Source organism: Bos indicus x Bos taurus, chromosome 9, assembly GCF_003369695.1.
Source record: "Bos indicus x Bos taurus breed Angus x Brahman F1 hybrid chromosome 9, Bos_hybrid_MaternalHap_v2.0, whole genome shotgun sequence".
In the NCBI taxonomy this organism is placed as follows: domain Eukaryota; kingdom Metazoa; phylum Chordata; class Mammalia; order Artiodactyla; family Bovidae; genus Bos; species Bos indicus x Bos taurus.
Genome location: NC_040084.1, coordinates 41,702,489 through 41,723,800, shown reverse-complemented (window position 1 = coordinate 41,723,800; position 21,312 = coordinate 41,702,489). Strand labels below are relative to the sequence as shown.

Here is a 21,312-nt window from a genome sequence, read left to right as displayed (position 1 = left end):
AGAGGAGGGACTGATGAAGATGTCAGACAAAGAATGGGAAGCCACTGTAGACCTGAACACAGGGGCTCCTTTCCTGGTTGCTCAGTCAGTAAAGAGTCTGCCTGCAATGAGAGAGACCTGGGTTCAATCCCTGGGTTGGGAAGATCTCCTGGAGAAGGAAATGGCAACCCACTCTAGTATTCTTGCATGGAGAATTCCATGGACAGAGCAGCCTGGTGGGCTACAGTCCATGGTGTCACAAAGAGTCAGACACGACCGAGTGACTAACACTTTTACTTTCTTTCTTTCTAGCTGGGTCACATATTTGTTTGGAGGCTGTATTGTTTGTGTTTCCTGTCTTCATTCTTGAAATAGACACAGAAGCCAATCCAAGAGGAAAATAAGCACTTTGCTCATGGGCAGCATGCTCAGTCCCTGTGTTTGGGCTCTGGCATTAGAGGGAGTATCCAGCTGCAAAGGGACTGGGCAGGGACCCAGTGCTAGTCATGACTCCTCAGAGAACTCTGGCATCTACCATCAAAACCCCAACAAATTAGGTGTTTGGGATGGTGAATTTACTTAGCTTATTCAGGTAAAAAAATTTTTTAAATGTTTGTTCCTCCAGTGATTGAATTTACAAATTGGAGTGGACAGTTACTACCTTAAATCATCTGTAGAAATAAACAAGGTATAATAAGTAGGGAAAATTTTGACCAAAAATTATATTGCAAAGGTAATGTTGGCATTCCTTCCCAATCAACAACCATAACTTATTCAGCTTTCCTATACTAAACCACGAAGAAATGAAGGACCAAGGAAGCCTTCAAGGGGGAGACAAAGGTCAAAGCAATTTCTGACTTAGAGGGAACAATCACTCTGAGTTTTCAAAGGCTTGCCCATAGGGACACATTACAAGTGTTAATTCTTTGGGTAGATTCACATTTACCAGTCTGTATGTTTATAGTCACTGTCATTTGAAGTTTTGATCTTCAACTCATTTAGAAACTTACCCAACACTGTATGTACGACCTCTTCTCTTTGCCTTGTACTGCTTTTAAACAATTGAAATACTGAACTTTTAAACGTTTCACCCTCACAATTATGACTGTAAAGCTTTTTGAGGAAAGTAGCTTTATTATGTCCCTACCCCCCTTTAATCACCAAGAGAGTCACAATGAGCTCAATTAATCTAGGAATCTTTAATTCTTTCATTTTAGGGGGAAGGTCCGTGGGATATGCATTCTGTTAATGAACACACACTCAACATGTTTTCATTAGTGAAATTCTAATGGCCGACATCGCAGCCAGTGTAAACACATTCTATGTCTTAAAGACAAAGAATTGCCTAGATTTAGAGAAGAAAGAGGGTGATGTGAAGAAAGCTGAGCGACGAAGAATTGATGCTTTTGAACTGTGGTGTTGGAGAAGACTCCTGAGAGTGCCTTGGACTGCAAGGAGATCCAACCAGTCCATCCTAAAGGAGATCAGCCCTGGGCGTTCTTTGGAGGGAATGATGCTAAAGCTGAAACTCCAGTACTTTGGCCACCTCACGCAAAGAGTTGACTCATTGGAAAAGACTCTGATGCTGGGAGGGATTGGGGGCAGGAGGAAAAGGGGACGACAGAGGATGAGATGGCTGGATGGCATCACCGATTTGATGGATGTGAGTTTGAGTGAACTCCGTGAGTTGGTGATGGACAGAGAGGCCTGGGGTGCTGCGATTCATGGGGTCGCAAAGACTCGGACACGACTGAGCGACTGAACTGAACTGAAAGTATTAAAAAGAAGCAACTGAAAGTTCTTTGGATTTTATGCTGTACCACAGGGCAAAGCCTAGGTGATGAGGCCTCCTGGTTCTTCGTGCAAAGCAGAAAACCAGACTCAGAGCAATAAATTCTACCACACCTTCCACACTGCTAGGCTATAAACCAGATGTACACTCAGGGCTTCTCAGCGGGGCAGGCCCACGATGAGAGGAGAGGAGCCGCACTCAGAGGAACAAGCCCAGGAAGCAGAAACCGCTCTACTCCAGACTTCCACCTCCGCACACGAAGCGCAGCTGCTCGCGGGCAGAGATGTTCACCCAAGAGACGGGTACAGATAGACTGGGGACATTCGAAGCAAGGGAGCAAGGCACAGACAGGGTGTTTAGTGCCAGTTAAGTGTGTTGAAATCTGCTCCGGAGCCGATAGCCACGGAGCCTAGCCGGGCTCGGCCTCCAAGATGAAAAGAAACAGGTGGCTTTGCTCCGGAATGTGAATGAGGGAGCCGAGCCCGGGTTTACAAAAGGCAGTATTCTGCAGCGAGAACACGTTGTCTCCGTAGAGGCTTGAAACTCTCACGAAACAGCGCGCGAAACTCGCAATCAGGCCCAAGCGGCCGTCTGCAAAGGAAGCAGGTAGCGGGGACAGCCTTGCTGTCCCGTGAGCTACGCTCAGAAAGGCCGCGGCGCGGCCCCGCCGCGTCCCCCAGCAGGCGCGGGCAGCCCCACGCGCCAGCCACTCAACCGAGCTGCCAGCACAACATTCCATTTAAAAATAACACCCACGTGCGCTGGTAAACAAGCGCGCGCGTCTCCCGGAGCCGCGTGCCCAGGGCGAGCCCGTGCGGCGCGCGTCCGCCCTCCTCCCGCACGTGTCTGCCAGCTCCGCCTGCGCAGCGCTAGCGAGGCCCAATCTCCGCCCCTTCGGCTGGCAGCGCACCACCCCAGAGTCCCGAGCCCGGCCGCTCCGGGGCCCTAGAGCCCCCCTGCGTTACCAGGCGTGCCCCGCAGAGTGCTCTCCAACTTTCCTCCCCTGATGCCACCTCAACGAGGCGGGACACATCGCCTCAGGTCTGCTCCTTCCCCCTACAACCCGGTCCTTTCAAACCCTCCTCCTTTTAACTCTCCCTTCCGTCAGCACGCGAAGGATTGGCTTCTGGGTTCGCCGTCTCTCTGTCCTCTCCTCCCTTCCATCGAATTTTACTCGATTGTTTATTATTTGAAGGGGGGGCGGAGGCCGGGGGCGGAGAGGGGTGTCTGGGGCCTGGAGACAGGTGGCCGCGGCCAGTCAGAGCGCGGCATGGCTTGACGATTGAGCGGCGCAGCGAATGGCAATGCGGCGCAGAGATCCCGGGTCACGCGCTTGTGGATACAATGACATCATCTGTTTGTACGCGTCGAACTAGCTTGGTGCAGGGGCGGGGCCGCGCGTCACTTGAGTGACGGGTCCTGCGCAAAGCCCGGAGCATGGAGTCGGGTGGATGGGCGCATTCCTGCCTACGCTGAGTTGGACCTTTTTGTGTATGGGGTTGTTGCCGAGACCGCTCTGGACCGCTTAAGATACTTATAGTGGCTTGGAAGGATGGGGCGGGATATTTATAAATCAAAATTGGTAGACTCTCGGGGTGTGTTGCATGTAGTGCATTCTTAGCGCACAAATGAACGACTTGGGTACTGTCGTAGGATAAGGACATGTAAAGATCTTTTTCTAAACCCGAAGGAGTGTATTTTTTAAAAGTTTAAAAAAGCACAATTAGCTGCTTTGCCGTCATTTAAAAATTAGACTCATTATTTCCTCTTCACAGTTGTTCAGAATTTGTTCTTGCATTTAGGAACATGGAATAATTTGCTTTTCTTCCGAGTTAGTTACACTTCTCCCCTCGCTGGCCATGAAATTCATGCAAAATGAAACACGACTGCAGTCAAGTGTCCTACGTGAGAGACTCAGTTGCAAACCTCCTGGTGCCTGATCAAATCTGAGAGCATCAGCTTATCGAAGTCCTGAGGACACCAACATCTTAGCTTGCCAGTATTTTCACGCTGAGGTAACCCTTGCCGCCTGCGGTCAGCATCTTATCTCGGGTGTTACCTGGTGTCGGGTTCTAATGGGGAACCGGACACCAGGGCGGGCCCAGAGCCTGGCGGAGCGACGGGGACCCTTCGTCGCTGGGGAGGGTGCCAGGCGTCCTGCTTGGAGTCTGGGAGGCCACGCGACTGCGCTCGTTGAGCGTTTGGAGCTCTGATGGCCCCCCTCCCTCGTCTCCTGAGCCAGCGCCGTGCTTTGTTGTCGTTGAGGCTCCCAGGAGGGAGGAGGAGCCGGCCGAGTCTCGGCCCCGGCGCGCGCCCTGACACTCAAGCCTGCAGCCCCGCGGAACCGGGTCGCGCAGGCGCGCGCGCGCGCGCGCACACACACACACACACACACGCACGCACGCGAGCACACCCCGGCCCGCCGCCCAGCCCTCCCCCTGGGCGGGGACCCGCCCGCCCGCCCGCCGTCAGTCTAGGTTGAGGCACCCTGCGTGTGTCTATAACTTTGTGTTGCTGCCTCGACCGCTCTGCTTGGGGAAGGGAGGAGGAGGAATGTGGAAGGCGGCGGGGCGCAGGCTGACAGGCGGTTTCTCAGGCGGGCTGCAGCGGCGGCCGGAGCGCCTCTCCTCGGCCGAGGTTGCGCGCCCCCTCCTCACCGTGCCCCAGGCCCGCGCGGGATTGTGCGTCCTCCCCCCTCGTCCCTGAGGGGAAGGAACCGAGGTAGGCGCCGGAGCTGTGAGCGGGTCGACCGCCTTCCCGGCGACTCCGGATCTGCTTCTGAGCTGGGCCAGGCGCTTCCCTTTTCCCTCCCCGTGACTCGGTGTGCGCGCCCCTCTTCTCTCCCGCTAGTGTTTTTAAAGGACTTGAGTGAAGGGGGGAAACTGTCAAGATGGCAGCAGCGGGAGCAAGGAGGTGAAGAACGTGCTGGTCTGGGCTTTCTGGCGGCCCGGGAGACTTGGTGCTTCCTGACCTGTTGGAAGATTTACGTTCCGACTTGCCTCCCTTCTCCCGTTCTTCACTGGGAAGGGGGTGTAGGGCACAACGCCCGTGGGAGAATAAGCCTCACAAACCCCGAAAGTGGCCGTTGCCGCTCGGCTCGACCCTTTGCAAATATCCACCGAGCTGCTTGCCCTCCTTCTTCCCGGCTTCCCTTTTTTCTGGAAGTGACAAGGGCCCGTTTGCGCTCGGACCCACGCTTGCCTTCTCAGCCCGCGGGCGGAGAGGGAAATAGGGAGCTTCCCGCGCTGTCCCCGGGCTCGAGACCTCCGCTGGGAGGGGGTGGCAGGGGGGCGCGGAGGCAGCAGGGCCGGGCACTGGAAGAAGAGCCGAAGACGCCACAGACTTTGGCGGCGGCGTCGCGGGAAGCACTTGAGCGGGCCCGAGCGAAACATAAACAAACGCACGCCCACCCGCCTGGACTCCGGCTCGGACCGCCACTGGGCTGCGCCAGCGCCGGCTGCTGCCCGCTTTAAAGGCGCGGCCCGCGCCCCTCCCCCGCCCCGCCCCTCCCCCTTCTTCCCCGCCCAGCCACCTAGCCCAGGAGAGACCTGCAGCTCCGGCGGCGGCGGGGGAGGGGGTGCCCCGTGCGAGCCCGTCGATTCGCTCCCGTCTCCCCAGCGGCCTGGTCGGGGGGCGGCGTCTGCTGCGCCAGGTTCGCGGGACGCACGTCTCCAGGTCTGCCTGCTCCTGGGAGGCGGGCGCGGTGCGGTCGCGAAGCGGTGGCAGCGGCGACGGCGGGCGAGGACTCGCCGAAGACTGGGTTCCAGCCCGGGATAACCAACTCTCCTTCTCTCTCCTCTCGTGCTTCCCCAGGCGGCGGCAGTAGCGGCGGCGGCGGCGGCGCCGCCTGGGAGCCCGAGCCTTCTCGGCGCCCCCGTCCCTCCCCCGCCGCACCCCGCCCCGGCGCGAGAGGAGAGCGCGAGAGCCCGAGCCGCGGGCGGGCGGCGAAGATGGCAGAGGCGCCGGCCTCCCCGGCCCCGATCTCTCCGCTCGAAGTGGAGCTAGACCCGGAGTTCGAGCCCCAGAGCCGGCCGCGCTCCTGTACGTGGCCCCTGCAGAGGCCGGAGCTCCAGGGGAGCCCGGCCAAGCCCTCTGGGGAGGCGGCTGCTGACTCCATGATCCCCGAGGAGGAGGACGATGAAGACGACGAGGACGGTGGCGGTAGGGCCGGCTCGGCCATGGCGATCGGCGGCGGCGGGGGCGGCCCGCTGGGCTCTGGGTTGCTCCTGGAGGACTCGGCCCGGCTGCTGGCTCCTGGAGGGCAGGACCCCGGGTCCGGGCCAGCCCCCGCGGCAGGCGCGCTGAGCGGGGGGACGCAGACACCGCTGCAGCCTCAGCAGCCACTGCCACCGCCGCAGCCGGGGACGGCTGGGGGCTCTGGGCAGCCGAGGAAATGCTCGTCGCGGAGGAACGCCTGGGGGAACCTGTCCTACGCCGATCTGATCACTCGCGCGATCGAGAGCTCTCCAGACAAACGGCTCACTCTGTCCCAGATCTATGAGTGGATGGTGCGCTGCGTGCCCTACTTCAAGGATAAGGGCGACAGCAACAGCTCTGCCGGCTGGAAGGTGCGTACCCACCTGGGGCGGGCGGCCGGACCCGCCGGGCCTCCTGCGCAGTGCGAGGCGCGTCTTCGATTCGACGGAGCGCTCCTGTGGCGCGGGGGAGAGGGGTTGGCAGGGAGAGCCTCCGTTGTGAGGTTTTGGGGGTTCTGTGTGATCCCGGAGGAGGGGCAACCGGGGACGGCCGCGAAGGTGGCTGGATGGGGAGAGAAGGCTCCTGGGGAAACCTCAGGCATGGCCAGGTGAGGCGAGGGGTTGAGGGACACCGGCGAGGGAAGGACAGACGGACCGGAGTGAATTTGCCGGATTCCTGGGTCATCGCAGAGAAGGTAGGTCTGCGGCCAACTTTGGAGTACAAGTCCCCCATCGTGCGGCGAGGCCACTGCGGGGGGAGTGAGGGAACGGGTTTGGGAGGGATGGGTTTGTGGTTTTCCGTCGGTCGCGGGAGCCTGGTGTGTTTTGACTACCTGGATGAGAGCCCTGTGTCCAAGTTTTTGGGCTTGTGGGTGTTCACTCCCACAGGCACATCAATCCCATTACAAAAAGCGGTGGTTGTAGACCTTTCCCTGGCCGGTTTCCTTTTCTTGCCTGTGTCCACATCTCTGTTCTTCAGAGATGTCTCTACAGCAGGTAGCTTCTGAGATGCTTTGGGCCTGGCACGGGCCAGCCCTTCTGCCTCAGCGGGGACTCGCTGCACCTGCTGCTTCCGCGCTGAGGTCCGGATTCTGGCGCTGTTTGAGGCAGGGGCTCCAGGTGTGCAGGATGGCGCCTGGCGCTTCACCTGGGCCTTGGGGAGGGAGGTTTGCTGGCAGGGCTGGACCGTAATGGCTTCTACCTATGAGTGAACCTGAAGAGAGGCTCTCTACTGTTCGTTTTCAGCCTCTTGGGGCACTGGACACGTGGTAGGGAGAGAGGTGTGGAAAGGCATATGATGTAATGACTTCCTGCAGTTGGGCATCCAAGGAGATTAACTCCTGTGCCCCCGCTGGGCCGCTGATACCCAGCGGCTTTGCTCTTGCACCTCATCCTCCTGGCCCCATCTCCTAAGATAGGAATGCATACCAGGCTAAAGGGAGCCCTGTGCAGCTGTAGATACATATCTTTCTGTCAGTTGCTTCTAGTAACAAGTTGGATTTTTTTTTTTTTTAATTAAAAAGGTGGTTGCTTCCTCCTTCTGTCCCTTCCTTTGTTGTCTTTGGGGAGCCCTGTACTTGCTAGGTTCCAGTGGGTGTATAGAATAAGAACAGTTTGGCCTTAGGTGGAGAACTGAAGCACTGGAGAGGAGCTAGTACATGAAAAAACTAAAGAATTTAGTGTTATTGACTTAATTTGGTTTAAAAAAATCTTGAAATATGCTTTAAAATTTTTTTATGGCTAGTATAGGGAAGGGGTTCGATACTTTAAAAGCAAAACAAGTGCTTTGATATTGTTCCACAAATCTGTCTCATCTTTGAACAAACGCTGTTGTTATGAATCTTAGGTTCGATTCAATTGTATTGCTTTGCAAAAGAATGCCAGTTGTGTAATAATAGGATATTTATGAAAAGGATGAGAATTCTGTTTCAAAGCAGTGCTGATGTGATACTTTTAAAAATTGAGTTTTCAAGTGGATAGCAAGGGTTAATCTCAGTATATAGTTATAGGAAGGGATGAATTGGTGGGATCTAAGAAGATGGATTGGGTGGGGTGTGGAGTCTTTTCTAAATTTTTCACACTTGAAATTTAGTCCTACATATTTTGGATTTGGTGCAGAGAATCTGTTAGTTAAAAGTTAGCTTTAAGTTAGTTAGAAAGTTAACATAGCAAGGGTTTTCACCTTTTTTATGATTTTTAGGATTATGAAAGTAATTTTAACATCACAAATAATATTTCTTGCATCGTGTTTATGGTTAAAGATAATACCAGTTTATGGCATTTGAAACTTTTTTTTAAAGACTTATGTGGGAAAGTGTGGCTACCAAAAATAGCCATGAATTGATACTGAATTAATTATATTTTCATGTAGCTTACAGGATCTGCAATAGAGATTTGGGGCCTAGTCTTAAACTTCGTGGTTTTATATCTTAACTCTTTTTGGTCTCATGGTTTGTTTTTTCTTCTCTGCTATCTCATTTTTAACTAAAATCTTATGACGCATTGTAAATTGAAACTGTCCAGCAGTCATATGTTTAATACAGGGCGAATATTTTATGAATATTTTATCTTTAAAATTTTACAGCAGGTCCATTTCTGATTATCACATGATAACTAATCCTTGAAGACTATAGAGATCTAATTTAGAGTTTTTGCAAGATGATCTTTACCAAAAGATGCAGCCATGCAAGAACTTCCAGATCTTTGATGATGGAGAAGGCCCTCTGAAACTGGGGCTGCTGGTTTCACATTCCAATTATGAGTAATAGCCAAGCTTTTTTCTGTGCTTGTGGTTTAGTGGAGGTGGAAGAAGAGGGAAAAGGGAGAGGTCAGGAGCTAATTGTGACCTATTTCCATGCATCCAAGTTTCAGGAATTGATTCCTATCATGATTAGTCATTTGGAAGCAGGTGTGTGCTTTTAAACCACACTACTCTCATTCTGAGTTTTACATTCAGGTTTTCAACTTCTGAAAATGTCTAGAATTCAGGTTCACCTCTCCCAGTCATGTGTGCACATAGGCGCAGTATGCAACATCGAGGCCTTTTGTAGCTTTTTGGGCCTTTGTATTATGAGATCTTGTAACTAGAATTATCACCCTAAGAGCACAGAGCGAATTAGAAAAGAGGTCTTAGTGATCAGAATCAAGACCAGTGAATCAAAGCTCTGGTTGCATGTAAGAATTATCTGGGAGCTTTTAAAAAATATCAGTACCCAGAGAACCTGATATAATTGGGCCGATGTGTGTGTATTGGTTGGTGAGGTTGTTTTTGTTTAATTTTTGAAGTGTCTTAGGTGATTCTAATGTACAGCCAGGATGAGGTTTGCTGATCTAGTTCAGTCCCCTTATTTTATAGGTGAAGATCTTGATTCTTCAAGTTAATGACTTTACTAAGATCACACAGCTGGTTAGTACAGAGATAATTAGCAGCCGGTGGCTCTAGAGATCTTTATCACAGTATTTTTTTCTCTTTAAATTGATCCTTTCTAAAGGTTATGTACTAAGCACTGAGTAGTCTTACATAAGTAGAAGTTGTTTTCCTAAAAAGCATATTTGTCTCTCCATCTAAAACTCTTGGTTATTATTTCAGCATCGGGAAGATGAATGATTATTGGTAGAGGCTGAGTGAGCACACAGTGTCTGTAAAGCTGTCTGGTGCCTATCAGGAAGGGTACCTAGGAACTGTGAAGTGAGGAAGGTGGCAAAAAAGGAGCATTTTAACAAAAGGAGGAAGCTCTTGGTTAACTTGAATTTGTCAGATGCAAACCGTGCCAGGGAGAAAGGTGATAGCTATCTTGCAGGTTCCCTTACCTCGGGCATTAAAGTAGAAATGAATAATCAGATGTGGTTAAAGGGGGAAAAGGTTACATTTCCTTTAACTCAGATTAAGCTTACTTGCACTGCACCCATAATTGAGGTGGTGAGGTCTATGTTTCCTCCTGTCTCTAGAACTCCAGGGTTTACCTGGTGAGGCCCATTTTCACTGATTCTCCTGCACACGCCCACTCCTCTGTGCTTCCCATGGGGTCAGGGCACAATAACGTTAGGCAGCTATGGGTTTCTGTGGTGGTTCCTACAACTTCACAAATGTGAGAGGACTTCTGCTGCTGCAAGTGACCGAGTCTTCCTTCATGTGAGAATGTGTCCTCGTGCCGATTCTTCACAAGGTTAAAAGATGAGGGCTGGCCTGCCACATAATACTTGCTCACGTCCTTACAGTTCTAGCTCTTTAGATGAATGCACCCAGTTCCTTTTCACCATACTGTATTTTTAAAAGATGTTATTTTAACTGCAAGTGTGATGTTTAAAAATATTTTTTTCAACAATTTCAAAACAACAGAGGCATAATAGTTTCATACTGGCCTCTGATTTTGACCCCAGTCACCTTTTGGACTAACTCACTAAAGGGCCGGTTAGGGTTGTGCTGTATGAGGAATCTGTCTTTAGCTTGGCCCCTGTTGCTGAAATACTGTTTTGTAATTTCCTTTGGCAGTACTGTCTTCGTCAGTGATTCTCAACTAACATACTTCCTCTTTCTACAGTGGCAGTACACTAGGGGGACTGTTTTTCTTCTTTTTCAAAGCTGTGTCATCGACCTATGAGGTGAAGAAATTGGCCATTTTAGACTTTGATCTGTGAGCCCCATGTAGCAGAGAGGCTCTTTTAAAAAGAAGTTAAGTGTTTGTTTTGATATGTTTATCTCCTCCTTTGAAAATGAAATGAAACTATGCAGACTTATTTTTAGGAGTTTTTGGGAGGGTTCTATTTTAAGGGAATGATACCATAGAAGAACATCTGTAGTTAAACTTTTTAATACTCTACTTATGATGCTTACTTAAAACAAGCACGTATTTTTATTTGGAAAATTTGTGAAGAAGCCTTGTCCCACTAAAAAAATCGTTTACCTGATTTGCAAAAATTTAGCAGACACTGTTCATCTAAAGATCTTTATAAGAATGCAAAGATAAGACTGTTGAAGCTAGTGCCTTCTGAGGAGATACCCAGCTTACCCCTTGTCGATCAGTTTTTGGATTCCCTGGGCTGGAGACAATGAAATTTATTTTGTTTTCATACTCTTTTGTCTTGTCTGTGAGGAACAGGCTCAATCCTATTTTTGACTCCTCGTTTTTCTCCTCACTTTTTCCTGTATCACAAACGGAGGAGCCCTGAGGGCCACTTGGACTTTCTGCTGCTGTGAAAGAGCTGGGGATGACATACACGCAGGTGGGTTGTGTCAGTGGACGGTGCAGCTGGTGCACAGTGAGTGAGTAAAAGACTGAAAAGAGAAAACCCTTTTTACTCATTTGCATCTCATGCCATTTCATTCATTCAGCAAATATTTATCAAAGGCATGCAGTGTGCAGGGCGTTCTGCCGGGCCCAGGGATGTAGTGGTAGCCCAAGGCAGATAAGGTTCCAGTTCACAGGAGTTTGTGTTCTCTTGGGGGAAGACAGAAAATAAACATGCAAATCTGTGCCCTGTAAACTTGTCATCGTTGCCCCTTCTCTTTGCCTTTTTCCCATCTGTACTTCTGCTTTCCTTAGTGCTTCAGCTCTCTGCGAAGTCACCAGCAAATGGCAGAGTGGATGCTGGGCCCTGGCTTGGAGCTGGCCTTTAGCTCTCTGCAGGTCATAATTTTTAGCTTGCTTTGGAGATGCAGGGCCGCTGTCACACGCTCCTGTAGTTTGGATCTTTTGGGGAGAAGCTGGAAATAGAGCACGCTGGTAGCCCTGGACTCACCTTGGGTCCCCAGTTCTGTCTTGTGGCGCCATGATATAGGTCCAGCCTCTTGGAGTGGATGTAGAGCCTTGATGCAGTCGAATTGTCTGCATGACTTCTTGTCTCAAATTAAAAACTAAATGAAGTCTTAAGGATTATCTAAATACTTCATTTTGCAAGTGAGGACACAGGCAGGAGCATGTGAGTGAGTAGCTCAGGGACCCACAAGTAGCAGGGGTGGAGTTAATGTGTCCATGTGAGCCCAGGGCACCAGTGTTCTGTAATGTCTGTTGCTAACCATTGTGGTTTCACAGCTGTTCGAGCCAGTGCCTCCATTTCTGCAAACTCTTTACTTCATTTTCTCTCCTCTGCTCCCCTCCCCCATCCTCTAGATTGGCTGGCTAGCAGGAGAGTAGCTGTGTTTCTCTTTTTGCGTTCTCTATCAGCACTCTCAGCTCACCTTGCTGGAAAAGCCTATTCTCTCAATGTCGCCCTACCCTGCCCACCTCCTGACTTCTGTCTGTTCCTTTTGTCATTTTTCTGTGACTCCTATATATTCTCAAGAACAGCGTAAAAACCTTGAAAGCAAGGAAGGTACCTACCAGACAAAAACATTTCTGATAACTTGGAGCTGCTTTTGGGCTGATTGTCCTCAGCCCATGAGCTTAGCTTTGTTCTGGGACAGTGATACTGAAAGGGGATGATGTGACTCAGGAGTGGAGTGATGTCATGTGTAGAATCTTTTGGATACTTGTAGCTACGAAGGTGGCGCAGACCTCCTAGTGTTGGTATCGATATGATGTCATGTAATTGTGAAATGGTGCTGTACTATCTAAGGCATTTCTTACAGTGTCTTGTTTCCTAGTGTAGAAGTCCCTGAAAACTTCATTAGAGCCAGCTGTTACCCATCACAGAAACGGAGAGAAACCTCATCTTGGGATGACCTTTCCTGAAAAGAAAGTTGAAATCATGTTTTCCTTCTGTGTGTGGACCCCGCTTTATGCAGCATCAGTATTACTTCTAGAAAGAGTCGCCAAATATTACATATCCACTTCAGAAGCAGAGCTCTGGTGTAAAATTAAGTTGTCCATAATGTTCTGCATTTGCAGATGTAAGTCTCAGATGTACTTGAAGTTTTACATAATGGATTGGTAAATGTAAGTCACAGATGAAGGAGAAGAGATAGTGAGCAGTCTGAGCTGGACCTGTCCAGGGCCAGTCTGCCTCTCTTCCGAGATGGTTTTCTGAATAGGTGTTTTGGCTACTGATTGTCATGGAAGACCCCAATTCTAATCAAATCAGTGTCCAGACAGGCTCACTATCTCTCACCATTTTATTCTTGATCGAACGACTTCCATTTCTCAGTATTACAATTTCCCCAGTTGGAAAAAGAAGTAAAATAGAAAGCATCTGTAGAATATTGTGACGTATCACTTCTTTCTGGTGAAATACAACTGTATGGAGTGTGCTTCAAGCTGGGCTTTCCCCGCCCCCCCAGAATGTGTATTTTCACTTGGACCTTTTTGGGAGATTTTAATCTTGAGACTTTTTCCCTGCAGTGTCAGTCCCTACTATGAGATAACGGTACAAAGTAGATAAAGTTTTCTGGTGGCCTGTGGTACTTGCACTCATTTGGTCCTCTCATGATTGTGTGTGGTGAAGAAGCCAGCTTATCTTCTGGGGGCTCACCATGCCTGGGTATCCAAATGCACCCCCATTCTACAATGGAGAGGTGAGCTTAGAGCAAGGAAGCTGTGGCTCACTTGCAGGGGGGAAGGCTAAGGTGGGAAGTGGCCCCTGCCACAGACAAACAAAATGCATTCGCTTTCCTCTGGAGTGAGCCCATAATAATACCAGCAGACGCCTTCGACAGTTCTCAGTACGTGTTTTGTCATTTCTTGTTTATTTCTGTGAAGACTTTTGAGTGTGCATGTGTGGGAGAATCCACATCGTATTTTTTCTTGTGTTTTGGATGTCTAGTGAAATTAATAACTTGGCTCTTGCAGCCATTGAGAATTTTCTTTAAATTTAGAGCCAGCAGAGGGAGTGCACATGTCTTTAAACTGATCTCAAGTTCTTTTCCCCACATAGCTAAAATAATACCTTGGTTAAAACACCAAAAAAAAAAAAAAAAGGTCTGTAATACAGAGTGTTTGTGTGTAGGCTTATGTCATTGTTAGAAAAGGATAATTTGGAGGAGAGAGTGTTTAAAAACCTAAGATAACTTTTTTAAAAAGGAACTTTGGTGTTCTGAGACTTATGGTCTAATTCCCATCCTCAAATAATTAAAGCCTTTTGAACTGAAAAATTTCCTCCTTTGCTTTACATATTTTTGCTACTTCACTTTTTTTTTAATTTATTGTTTAAGTGAAAGATAATTGCTTTACAGCATTTTGTTGGTTTCTGCCAAACATCCACATGAATCAGCCGCTTCCAGTGAAGCTGCAGTGCTTCACTCTTGAAAACATAGGTGAACGTTCATCTGTACCTGATAGCACGCGCCGCAGTGTGTCAAGAGCAGTGGGTTCTGTGTGTTAGTGCTCTTTTGATTGAGACTCGTGATATTTCCCAAGACGTCATTTTCCTGTAGGTGAAAGAAAGGCAAAACCTACATTATTCTTAATTCAGATTTAGCAGTCATGGACCCACTGGAGATGACAGCTTTGCAGTTTTGTAATCTAAAATTCTGTAGTTCTGTGTTCTGTAGTTTGTCACACTCTTCATGTTGCCCGTATTTTGGTGGTAGCAGTTTATTTTAATTGGGGAGCTCTAGTGGGTTGAATAGTACCCCTCCAACCCCCTCATTAAGGTCCACCTGTAACCTCAGAGTGTAACCTTGTTTGGGACTAGGATCTTTCTGGAGGTAGTTAGTTACATTAAGGTGGAGTCATGTTGGATTCATGTGGGCCCTAGGTCCAGTGACTGGTGCCCTTATGAGGAGGCTGCGTGACGCCACGGCAGAAGGTGGAGCAGTGCAGTCACAAGCCAGGGAGCGCCAGATTGCTGGGGGCACCAGAAGCTGGGCAGAGGCCGGGCAGGACCCTCCGCTGCAGCCTTCAGAGGGAGCATGGTGCTGCCCACACCTTGAATGTGGACTTCTAGCCTCCAGCACTGTAAGAGAATACGTTTTTATTGTTTGAAGCCCCTGAGTTTGTAGTAATTTGTCATGGTAGCCCTAGGAAACACATAGGCGCACAGGGATGGAAGAGAGGAACATGAAGGGTTGCAGAAGAGGAAAAGAAGGTTTTATTTTATTTTTAAAATTGAGATATAATTGACATAACAATATTAGTGTCAAGTGTACAACATAATGATTTGGTATTTATACATGTTGCAAAATGATCATCACTGTAAGTCTAGTTAACATTTTTCTTTTTTTTTTTTCTTATATTGAGAACTTTTTAATATTTACTCTCTGAGCAACTTTCAGATACCTAGGTATTAACTGTATTCACCAAGCTGTATATTGCATCCCCAGGACTGACTGACTTAGTAATTGGAAGTTTGTCTCTCTTGACCCGCTTCACCCATTTTGCCCTCTCCCTCCAAAGTTATATTTAGATTAAAATTAAAATGTAATCACTCCTAGGCTACTTTCTGGTAACTTAAATTTCTTCTTCATCCTGCTGTTAGGCACAGAAGGGAGGTGTGAATTCCCCTGATTTCCCAGTGCAAGCTGCTGCAGCGAGCCCTCCGCCCTCCGTTTAGCGTGTATTTTGGGCTCGCTCCTAAGCCTCCCACCCTTCTTACTCACTTTCTACTTCGTGGCCTATTTCGTGAAGCTGGTGGAATGGCTGTACTTGGGGAGTGTGGACTTGAGGTTTAAGGCCAAGGTCTAGCTGAGAGCTTTGGTCTGTGGTAGTCAGTCTTTCAGGGAGGGAGCAGCCTGGGTCCTCAGCGGAAGAAGGTTGAAGAATTCTCTCTTCTCCAGCCCAGTCAGGCTTGAGAAGGTATCGCCCCATCAGGTTCACTGCCGTCCATGGTGGCAGTAAGGGTAATCAGAATGTCTCTGGAGTCTCCTTGGTTCCTCCTGTGCTTAGTTCAGGCCCTTTCAAAGTGTCAACACTCGAGCCTTCAGGCTCCCATCCCCTCTATACATTTATGTCTGCAAAACCCAGCCATCCTGAGGGAGCATAGAGTGGTAGTCCTCATTCAGGTAGCAACAGGTGTTTTCTAGGTTCCATGAAGGTGTTTGGGTTGAATTGTTCAGAAGTATTTCAGAATTAGAATTGCATCTGTTTATGCTCATATTTCAAATAGTATTTTGGGAAAAGGGAGCCAGGGTTATAAATCAATTGGAAACACAGTTTGGTTTTTATGATAAAAAGAGGAGTTGACACAAGATATTCTGAGGCCTAGTTATAATAATAATAGTAGCTATGATTTATTGAACACTATCATATGCCAATTACTCAGGTAGATTTTTTACATCTAATATTGATCCTACATGTTAAGCATTTAAGTATAAACCCAATTTAGAGACAAGAAAATGGTTCAGAGAAATTTAATTGCTTGGGATTCAGAGGAAGGTTTCTTTGAACGTCAGTTTTCTGCTACGCTTTGCTGCCTCCTGAGTGTGGTGGGACTTTGCCTGGGGGTGAATACAACAATAAAATTAAATAGCTGCCATTGAAAAAGTTGCTACTGTGTGCCGCATTCTTTGTATGTATTACCATCAGTCCTGATGGAAATCTTTCAGAATGCTGTCCTGAATGTTTATCTTCTGGACTGTGGCTCACTTGGGGTAACTGATACCTCTCGGTGTTGGAGGGGAGTAGACACAGACCCATGATTTAGGCTCCTGCCCTTGATTTTGCCTGAGTGAATAATTTTAAGAATCTAATCAGTGCCTGGGCTCTTAGTGGAGCAATTTAATTTGGGGATTTGTATTTCTGTTTGGATGCTGCTTTAGTAAACCACTGTTTAACCATGGTTTACTATAGGTCAGATAATGTACTAGTGTTCAGGACAAAAAGAGTGATACTATAGTGTGTGGAAATCCTTAGGGCTGGGCTATTATCTCTCAGAAATTTCTGCCTTGGGAGAACAGGGTATATCTGTGCTTCTATAGGCTTCAGGTAGGTAGATGGATGGAGATAATACCACCGAGAAAGATGGATTTCAGGGAAAAAAAGACATTTATAAAAGGTTTGTGGCAGAAGTGTGGTCGAAGCCCAATGAGATCTCAAAATTAAAGGTATTAAGCATATTTTATGAGGTGGTTGACCCTTTCCAATGCAGTTACTAACAGGTTTAAAGCAAGACAGACACAGAAAATCTTGCAAAATGCAAGCTGCTGGCCAGGTTAAAGGATTTATCTTATTAAGGCACTTACTGCTTTTGTCTTCAAGGTAGAATATGTATGACTGGACCTAAAATGATGGTTTTAATTGGCCACAGGAATACAGCACCCATGTGCCCTGAGATAAAATACGGCTTGCAGAAGGCTAATCCCATGTGTATGCTGGAAAAAACTTTAGAACTCTCAGTTTCAGAGTAAAGATAGGTGAGTAGTGTCTGGAGAGTGTCCAGAAGATAGACTGAAACCCTGTGATAAATGTGGAGCAGGCAGAAGGGCTCTGCCTGATAACTGAGTGAGGCCCGGGTGTGGGGAGCGTGGTGGGGCCAAAGGCAGTTACAGAGAAGGTGGCCTTGGCCTTGTGGACTTGTAAAGATACAACTCTGGGTATAAACCTGAAGTTGAAGGGGGGCATAGAATTATATCCAGTACAGCTTCTTAGATGTCTCCTTGAAAATTGGTATTACATTAAAAAGAGCAAATGGAGAGTTAAGCCATTAATTCACATAATTCAAATCTCAGAACTGCTTTTTTTCCCCCAAAGTGTCATAATTTCTAAAAAATGATAGTTCCTTCATCATAAATTATCTAAATAATTGCCTCAGTTCCATATTTCACATAAAGTTTGGCTGAATGATATTTAAAGCCATCTCTCACCTTCCTCTCCTTTCTCTTTTTAATTTTCACTTCTATTTTACTCAATTTTTTTTTTAATGCAGTTTTACCTCTAATGCTGTAATGGTCTCATAAAGTAAAAACACTCTCTCGACATCTTTGCATTAGAACTTCTTGTTGGTAATTCTTTTGAAATTCAGCGTAATTTACAAGTCAGTTTTGCTGTTTATTTTTTCTAGAATTTTTACCGTGTGTGATAGCTGGTCTGGAGTTTTCTGTCAGCATTTGTTTCCAATCAAGGACTTGTTAATCGCACCCATCATATGTTTGCATCTTGGTCTGTATTACCTTGGTTTTTTTTTTTTTTTCCTTCTTTTCCCAGCTGGTAGAATAAGAAGGAACATGCCTTTATTCACTATTTGTTAGAACAGTCCAATTAACAGCATTAATTTGTCATTTATGAATATACCTATGATTATAAATAAACCATGGCCCACAGACTACATTTTAAGCAAGGTAATTTTTTTTTTTTTTAAGTAAAAATTGACACCGAGCCCCAGACATTCCTGTGAATTTTTTTAAGAACAGTGATCAGTTATTTTGGGGGGCATCGTTTGTGTAATCCTGAGAAACCCAGAATGAGCCTTAGAAATGTTATGGGCCCGATTCTTTCAGAGTTGTCTTCCGGCTGACACAGGTGTGAGTGTGCTTGCTTCAGCACAGTTGGGCTCTTAAGCTCCTGATAGGCAGCTTCCTAGGTGAGCTAGTATGCTGTTTCTTGAGTGGCCTCGATCAAGCCTTCTATCTCCAACCCTGTCCAGTACAGATAAGCTTACTGCCTCCTCTTTGAATAGATGTGTGCCCTGTGCTGAACTGAATTTTCTAAATCAGTCCTGTTTAGTCTCCTTCCTTTACATGAAAGATCCTTTTTTTCCAGGCTGGAAGTCTAGGTGATCTGGGCCACATGTTAGGCTTCACCACAGTCAACCTTCATGTCAGTCACCAAGGTGAAATTTGGCATCCGATTATGCCGCTCAGCTTACTGGGTCTTAGTTCTCTTATCAGAGATTGAACCCTGGGCCCTCAGCAGTGAAAGCATGGAGTCCTACCTACTGGACTGTAGGGGAATTCCCTGGCATCTGATTGTAGGTATCTTTTAGTAGATGTTCTTTGGGAGGAGGTGAGGGATTTATTCTGATAATCTCATAATATCGGGGAATGCTCCGAGTTAATTTGTGGGTAGTCAGTACTGAATTTGGAGAAGGCAATGGCACCCTACTCCAGTACTCTTGCCTGGAAAATCCCATGGACCGGGGAGCCTGGTGGCCTGCCGTCTATGGGGTCGCACAGAGTTAAACACGACTGAAGCGACTTGGAGGAGGAGGAGTACTGAATTAAGTAAAGCACCATGTGTCAAATTAGGAGAGCTAACTTGTGGTGTTATGGGCTCCCTGGTGCTCAGCCACAAAGAACCCGCCTGCCAATGCAGGAGACACAGCGTCAATCCCTGGGTCAGGAAGATCCCCTAGAGAAGGAAATGGCAACCCACTCCAGTATTCTTGCCTGGGAAATCCCATGGACCGAGGAGCCTGGCGGGCTGCAGTCCATGGGGTCATCAAGAGTCGGACACAACTGAGTAAGCAACAACAGCAACTTGAGGTAGTGAAAACTACCATCCTCCAAATTGATTTTTAACATAATGACTTCACAAATGAATGTTTTTATCAGAAATTACCATGCTCGTTTTTAAGATGTATATTTTCCCCACATCTTGGTTTTCTAATCACATCAGGGCTTTAAATTGATGGATAAGTTTTAACTGTTAACACAGTGGGATAACATCTGGGCTTTTCTCTCTGGGCTCCCAGTGTTTATCCTGCTGTGAGCACAGATAATTTTCACCTGACTTCTGTCTGTGTTACCTGAGCTGAGATTCCTGCTGTGTCCACTGACCAGCAACACTGCGTTCTTCTAACTGCTTTGTGTTCATCATTCTATCTTAAACAGGATCATAAAGCTTTCATATGTCTTTTCTAGCTTGTTACCTCATGCTTCTGTGCTTAGTCAAGAAGGAAGAGAAGAAAATAACTCTATCTTGGTTTTATCATTTGCATCACATGATTTTACAACTTTGAATACTCACTTGTCAGTGTGGTTACTGGGGAGATAATTTTGATTACCGTGGGCTCTGAGAGTTACTGCTGTCATCTCTTCCCTCTTGCCACCCTTTTGGGAAAAAAAAAATTTAATTTTGCTCAAGGATACATTTTATTGTTTTTCAGGCAAATGATTTCAAAGTTGGACCTTGTGAGACGTTAAAGCTCTTTGCCTCAAGTTCAGTTATTCATTAGCTTTTCTGAAAAAAATAGTACACTTTTAAAAAAGGGTTTCCTGGTATTTCCTCTGGACTGCAGCCTTGTCTTTGACCAGTGAGGGCACTTCCTTGATTGTCTAGCTGTTTCTGCTTTTTGAACCTGAGACTGCCGGTGTTGGGTTGAGCCTTAGGCCGTCTCAGAATCTAAGTGCCCCAGTTTCACTTGTCCTGATTGCTCCCAGCTGCTGTCCCATTCTTTCCTGTTTTGTGTCATTAGACATTTGCTGAAGAGGTCTTCCTGTCCTTCTTCCCTCTTTCCCATCACCCATGATCTCTCTGGGACCTTTCTCCTGCATCAGTGGTTTCCAACCTTGGCTATATTTGAGAATCACAGGGAGCTTTTAAAAACACTGCCGTCTAGGTCCAGTCTGAAATCATTTAGGTTAGAATCTCTCGATGTAGGGCCTGGGCATCTATATTTTTTAAAGCTCCCGGATAGTTATGGTGGGCAGTTAGGGTTGAGAACATTGCTTTAGAAAAAAATGAGAGATTTTGACTGTGGAAGTTATCAGCCAATTTAGTGATGACTTTTACGTCTAATTCCACCCTCTCCTCTGTGGGGAGGTTACAAGGTGAGTTTACTCCCTGAAAGTTCCATATAAAAAGGGAGGAGTGCTGTCAAATTGGGATCTAAGAGAACAGTTGACTTCTAAGACAAGGGCGTCATTATTTAATAAACTGCGCTTAACTAGGATTTCTTCTCTACTTTCTTTTGTGTAAATGAATGTGGTTTCTTTAAAGTTTTCCATCTCCCACTTGTTTTTCTAGCCTCCACTGGACCCTATTTAACTAATTTTTAAGTGTTAGGGAGTTTGTAAGAAGATAGTTCAAGTTATGGTATGATTCTTGAAGTCTGAGACAGATAAACTCACTCTTCCTCTTTTGTGCAGCCTAATCTGATGTACTAGAGGGTTCTACCATGTTCTGATGCATTAAGCTAGTGCTTCTCAAAGCACGGTCCCCACACCAACAGCGGCAGCATCACCTAGAAACTTTCTGGAAATTCACATTCTTGGCTCACCTCAGACATACTGACTCAGACATTCTAGACCCAGCAATCTGTGTTGTCACAAGGCTTCTAAGTAATCCTGCTGCAAGCTCAAGTTTGAGAACCACTGCTTTTAGCCATTCGCTGAGTCCAGATTAGGAGTCAACAGTCAAATTTTTCATGCCATCTTGACTTCAGAGGCCTGATAAGAGTTGAAAAAGATGAACAGAGAGCTTGCAGTGGTATCTGTGGAGACGTAACAGAGTTCTTGGCCCTAGAATAGACTTTCCACGGATCCTCATTTGCTGTGTAGCTTTCTGTGTGGTCAAGGTCACCAACCCCCCCCTCACC

The 21,312-nt window shown here is 47.3% G+C and overlaps 1 protein-coding gene across 2 annotated transcripts in view; it reads left to right on the top strand.

The window, feature by feature from the left end:
• Positions 1–4,246: 4,246 nt before the first annotated feature.
• The window catches only part of FOXO3 (forkhead box O3), a 117,973-nt gene continuing 100,907 nt past the window's right edge, over positions 4,247–21,312 (top strand). Inside the window, exons 1-2 of one of the 2 annotated variants that reach the window (XM_027551270.1) lie at positions 4,247–4,492; positions 5,585–6,339. In XM_027551270.1, the coding sequence (XP_027407071.1) occupies positions 5,722–6,339 (618 nt within the window). In that variant the 5' untranslated portion in view covers positions 4,247–4,492; positions 5,585–5,721. Of the gene's footprint in view, positions 4,493–5,334; positions 6,340–21,312 lie in introns of those variants that run through there. The other variant, XM_027551269.1, reaches the window with a different exon arrangement.